At 30.9% G+C, this 5,572-nt stretch overlaps 1 protein-coding gene across 1 annotated transcript; it reads right to left on the bottom strand.

Moving 5' to 3' along the window:
• Positions 1-249: 249 nt before the first annotated feature.
• LOC143553408 (uncharacterized) lies at positions 250-5,352 on the bottom strand. Its single transcript, XM_077043409.1, has 4 exons — positions 5,050-5,352; positions 2,047-2,149; positions 1,179-1,340; positions 250-401 (listed from the first exon to the last, which is right to left on the bottom strand). The coding sequence occupies exons 1-4, from the start codon at positions 5,310-5,312 to the stop codon at positions 261-263; spliced, it is 669 nt and encodes a 222-aa protein (XP_076899524.1). The 5' UTR covers positions 5,313-5,352; the 3' UTR covers positions 250-260.
• Positions 5,353-5,572: the final 220 nt, after the last annotated feature.

Below are 5,572 nucleotides of genomic sequence, written 5' to 3'. Positions count from 1 at the left end.
ATTTGCAAAAAAATCAATATCTTTTCTCTCGTTATCCTATAATTTATAATCACAACCACTCACACATCCACCCTATTTGCAAATTCCCCTCTACGTAATTTTAAGAGATGGGTTAGAAATGCTCTTATACTATGTTTTATTTCTATAAAATAATGCGGGGCAACAAGCATAGTTTTATCGAAAGTCAATTCTCAATAAGAAAATATTCAAAATCCATTGTTTTGATTGAAAGGAAAAACAGTATGAGAACAATATCAAAATCAGATAGTTTGTTTGGTCGTAAGAGGATCAATGATCTTTCTCCATCCATTGTAGTCGATTGCTTCGGAATCGTTGAAGAGTATCGGAAACCCGTTAACAAAGAAAAACGGTGTGCCAAACACTCCTCTTGTGCAGCCATACTACAAAAACAGAACACGAGAATAATCAGATTTTGAGTTGTTGTGTACAAACATCCCGTGTTCGTGTTTAACCCGTTAATAAGCAGGTCGATCCACCAACCCGCTTAAAGCATTCTTTTCCAACTCGCCAGCCCAATTACAACCATACAACCAATTTGACACGTTTAGATAAATGAACTAAACGTGTCATTTCAGATACCTGATTTTAAGTGTGTGTGGGTTAAGATTAATGTTTTTGACACATATAAAAAATATGGGTCGTGTTTAGGTCGAACAATTGATTGACACCCATAAAAGACACTAGGCCTGTAAACGAACACGAATGGGGGCATATTCATTTTCATTCATTTTACTATAATCGAACGTGAACCCAGACGTTAAACGAACGGATTTTCTTACTCACGTCCGTTCATTAAGATAATGAATATATTATGTTCCTTGTGTTTTTTCGCTAATTAAAATGTTGAATGAACATAAATTAATACAAACGAACAAACATAGCTGAACGAACGTAAACAAACGAATATAAACGAATGCTCAAGAATGTAGATGATCGACCATGCTCCGTTCGTTTAACTAAATAAACAAAAAAAAAATTGTTCTTGTTTGTTTGTTTTTTAAATAAAAATTGAACTTCCCGCAAAACGGTTCGAAAATGGCTCACTAAACGTTAAAAGATATACAAAGGTATAACAAAAGTGGGAAAATTTTTCTAAGCTATTGTACTATGTTTCACGCATGAGGTACAACTCAAGAAGCAGATTCGTCAATTATTACCTTGAATGAAACTCTAGTTTTGGTGCTCGTAGTTGGGTCATTGAATCCAGACTTAATAGCGGATTTCATGGAGTTCCCAAGAGTGGTTGATGCGAAATCTATAACTTCATCAAGAACGGCCTCTCGAGTCATGTTTAAGGTTCGCTCGCTGTAAAACCGCACCTGTTTATTTGTTGGCAAACACACAGGTAATGTTAAAAAACGGTTTTGGTATAATCATGATTATTAAATTATTGCATGTAAAAGAAACATTTAGTTACATATAAATTGATATTGAAGAAGTCGTGTAATTATGTTACAGGGGGTGACAATTTGTGATACGACATGAAAATAATCAAGTTCCGTTTGAGGTTGTCATATTTCAGCTCATTTATTTAAATACATTAAAAATAGATTTCTGTTTAACCCACTTGACTAAAAAAGATCGTGTTTTGTTGGCATGTTTAACCCGCTTAACAATGTGTATCCAAGGTCAATGCATTTAATAAACATGTCGACCCGCCATCCATTTAACGACCCACCCATTAACGCTGTTTACCACAACTCACCAACCTTTTTATACTTCTTTTAACATGTTTAAAGTCTATTTAGGTTTTAGACTCCATCTGCCTGTTTGACTCATTTAAATAAACGGGTCATGTTCTTTTCACATATTTTATATATGGGTCATTTAAATGCATCCATGTCAGGGTTGATGTCTTTGACACGAATAATATATGTGTCATATTCAGCTTCAATGATCGTCACACTTAAATTGTTGTATAATATGATCTAATTAATCAAATAAGTGACATGATTGCGTGTCAAGGGTACATACAAACGTTTTTAGTTATGATAAATCACCATATTTGAAGTCTAGAATTGTAACATGATGCTTAAAAAACGCGTTCAACAAATGGTATGTAGCTGAAGAATTCAACTCGTTAACAATATGCAAAGCCCGTGAAGTAATAAAAGCGTTGTCATGGTATCTGCAACACAAATTTAGTAAAAACCAAATTTAGTAAATTAGTTATCAATCAAAATCAGTGACCAAAACCAAAAAGGTCTCCCAACTTTTAATTTAGATGAAGCAGCCTACATGATCCCACAATATTCAATTGCTTCACAAGACTGCAATAAAAGTTGTAATATAAGCTTTATGAGTTGCACCATTGATGTACAACTAGCAACTAACAAAAAAAGTTTACAATTTGATGCCCTAGAAGTGGAAGGTGAGGTCAACCCATGTGTCATAGTTTAACAAACTTTATTTTTTATCGTTTACTTTATATGGCTACCAATTAAATATATTAGGTTGTTCACGGCACGATTCCACCAATTTTGACAAGTCTGTTACGAATTTTTCTCAATATTGTTCTTTTATTTGCGGATTTAAAAATAGTTAAATTAAGTTTATGACATTTGATTATAGTTGTTTTAAAAAGAATAACTAATGTCTAAATTTCTTAGTTATAATTGATATTAAAAACTTTCACGCCTATAACAGTATAAAAGCTTTAATACTTTCAAAGTTAGAAAAACAAACTAAATTTAAGTATAAAATCATGAGAGCATCGTAAACGTTTATATGAACTATATAAAAAAATAATTATTAAACATTTAAACATGTTATATAGCATATTTAAAACAATAAATAGAAGTAGATTATGCGTTCAATTAAATATGCTAGTATTAACATATAATTAATCGTTAAAGTTTGGTGTTTTTTTTGTGTAGTTTCTTGCTACATCTTTGGTTGATGTAATTTTAAACATGTTGTCTTATTGCCGTTAGAAAAGAGAACATCCTCATGCTACTTAATATTATAATTATGGGTAAAGTTAAAACACAAAGGAAGACAAAAATAAGAAATGTAAAAAGGATTTGTGACCACACAAAAAATTCCTTAAAAATAAATTCAAAAAAATTAATAAAAAAATCATAACTCAAAATATAAATAAAAAACGAAAAAATTAAAAAACTAAAATGTTTCCCTCATCATTCCCGTTAAAAAAAAAAACCTGACGAAAAGACACAATGACAAAAATGAACAAAAGACACAATTATAACTAAAAAAGACACAATATATCGCAAAATATAACATAATGCAGAACAAAATATAACACAATGTTGAGTAATATAATACAATATTAAGAAATAAAGGCAATGACGAAAATAAACACAAAACACAATGATAAACAAAAAGATACAATGATGTTTTTCACTCAACATTGTTTTTTTTTCGAAGAACGAGAAATACAGTGGAAACATTTTCGTGTTTTTACTTTTTTTGTTTTTTTATTAAATTTTGAGTTATGATTTTTTTTATATTTTTAGGGGTTTTTTTTGCTATAAATCATTTTCATTCTTCTCATTTTTGTCCCCATTTATAGAATAACTTGACCCTTATAATTATAACTAGGTTAGAGCCTATGTTCCACACGGGTAAAAAATGTAAAAAAAGTTATTATATGTAATACGTAAATTCAATTGTTTCATATAATAATTTTTATTTATGACTTTTTTTATTAAGTTTTTGACATATTATGCATATTTTTAAGTTAAAAATCAAATCTTGATGTTTGATTTATTTCAATTAAAACTTTCATACCGATATTGTTATATTAAATATTGTGTGTATAAAAATGATATTTATAACAAAATGTTGTCACAGATTTAAAAACTAGTTGTAAAAAAATAAATAAAAATATATTATATTTAAAACTAAAGAGAGAAGCGATGAATAATTTTAATTGGTTGTGTTAAAGAAATATGAGAAGACAATGTCATATTGTGAATTATGAAAATGATAACAATTAAATATAATTTTGGTTTTATACTTGAAGAAAAATCACATTTATATATGTTAAGTCAAGAAATCAAACATAATTATCATTTTAGTGGAGTTGGTAAGCACATTTGGTTTGAAACATGAGGTCTTGGGTTCAAAACCCGTATCATACAATAATATATTTTTCAACATTTTATAAAGCATTACGGGTCATGAGTTATAATAGGAAAATGGGTCATGAATAATAATATAATAGAAAATAGTGACATGACATCTATTTCACATTTTATATAATTGAAATAAAACAAGCATATAATAATACAAAAAAAAGATTTTTACCCAACAAATAATAACCAAAATAACGGCCTCTTTTTCCAAGCTAAAATCAACAATCCAAAAAAAAACACAACTTATAATACACAAGTTGCAAGTTATTGAAGCCGAATTACTATGAAATTACGAATTATTGCTCTGGAAAAAGAGTTTGCCAAAAACGAACAACATACTTTCGGTATTGAAATAGAAATAGAAATAGGTGGTAAATAAGCCAAGTCGCTAATAAATTATTCGAGGCCCGCTTGTTAAAACTCGAAAGGAGTCGATCTTAAACCAATAAACCAGTCGGAGCTTCTGGGCCGTCTTCAAAATTTTAAGTACCCAAAACAAATACTAAAAGTGACCCTTATATTAAAAAAAAGTTCTCTAACAAATCGACGATAATTGTAGTATTTTATTACTAAGCCCATACTTTATTAGATTGCTTAGTATTTAATAGACTTGTTCAGATTTTTTGGCCATTATTTGTTTCTTTTCAGCAATTTTCATCGCAATTCACTAATTAGGTTAAAAAACTTTATATATGTAACTATTTTTAAAATATTTCAGTACCCTATTAAAACCATGCCTTAGACGTTGGCCGAGCCCTGTATGGGGTCTAGGATGGCCATGCTGGCTCGAGCTTTATTAAGGCTCGTTTAATAAATGAAACTCTAAACAAGCTAAGCCAAGCTCAAGCCCGTTCATATTAAAACCAGCAGAAGCTCGTCTCAGCTCGTTTACACCCGAGAAACAATATAAGAAAGGAGTTCGAATACTAACGGTAACGGAAAAGTGTGAACAATGAGAGATACGACACTTGTACCATAGTGATCAACGGCTTGTTTAAGCGGGGGCCACGAGTCCCTGCTATCGGGACAAACCGGATCATAGAACGCCTCAATCAGCACAGTTGTCGTCGATGCCGCCCGTTTCCGGTACACGAATCCGTCGTACCTAGCAGGAATAATAGACTGTGATCGGGGTAAAATGGCTGTGAAGGTTATGGTCAGCAGCAAAGTCAACGGAATAATATGTTTTGACATGGTGGTAGTTGGGCGGAGGAAAGTTTGTGATTTGTTTGTTACGGAGAATATGTAAAGCCCAGTTTATAGTCCACGTGCTATAGCATTTCGTATATAAATTGACAGCAATATAGCCAAAATTTGAGGAGACATAGTCATATAGGTAATTTATAAAGGAGTAAAGTGTCATTTTCGTTCTTTTGGTTTGGCAAATAATGCGAATTTAGTCCAAAAAGTTTATTTTTTGCATATGGACCATCCACGTTTCTCAATTCTTGCCA

This window comes from Bidens hawaiensis, unplaced genomic scaffold (assembly GCF_021521415.1).
Source record: "Bidens hawaiensis isolate Kalapana, Puna unplaced genomic scaffold, B.hawaiensis_p1.1 tig00017234_1, whole genome shotgun sequence".
NCBI lineage: Eukaryota > Viridiplantae > Streptophyta > Magnoliopsida > Asterales > Asteraceae > Bidens > Bidens hawaiensis.
Note: the sequence above shows the minus strand (reverse complement) of the source record. Positions and strands in the feature narration are given on the sequence as shown.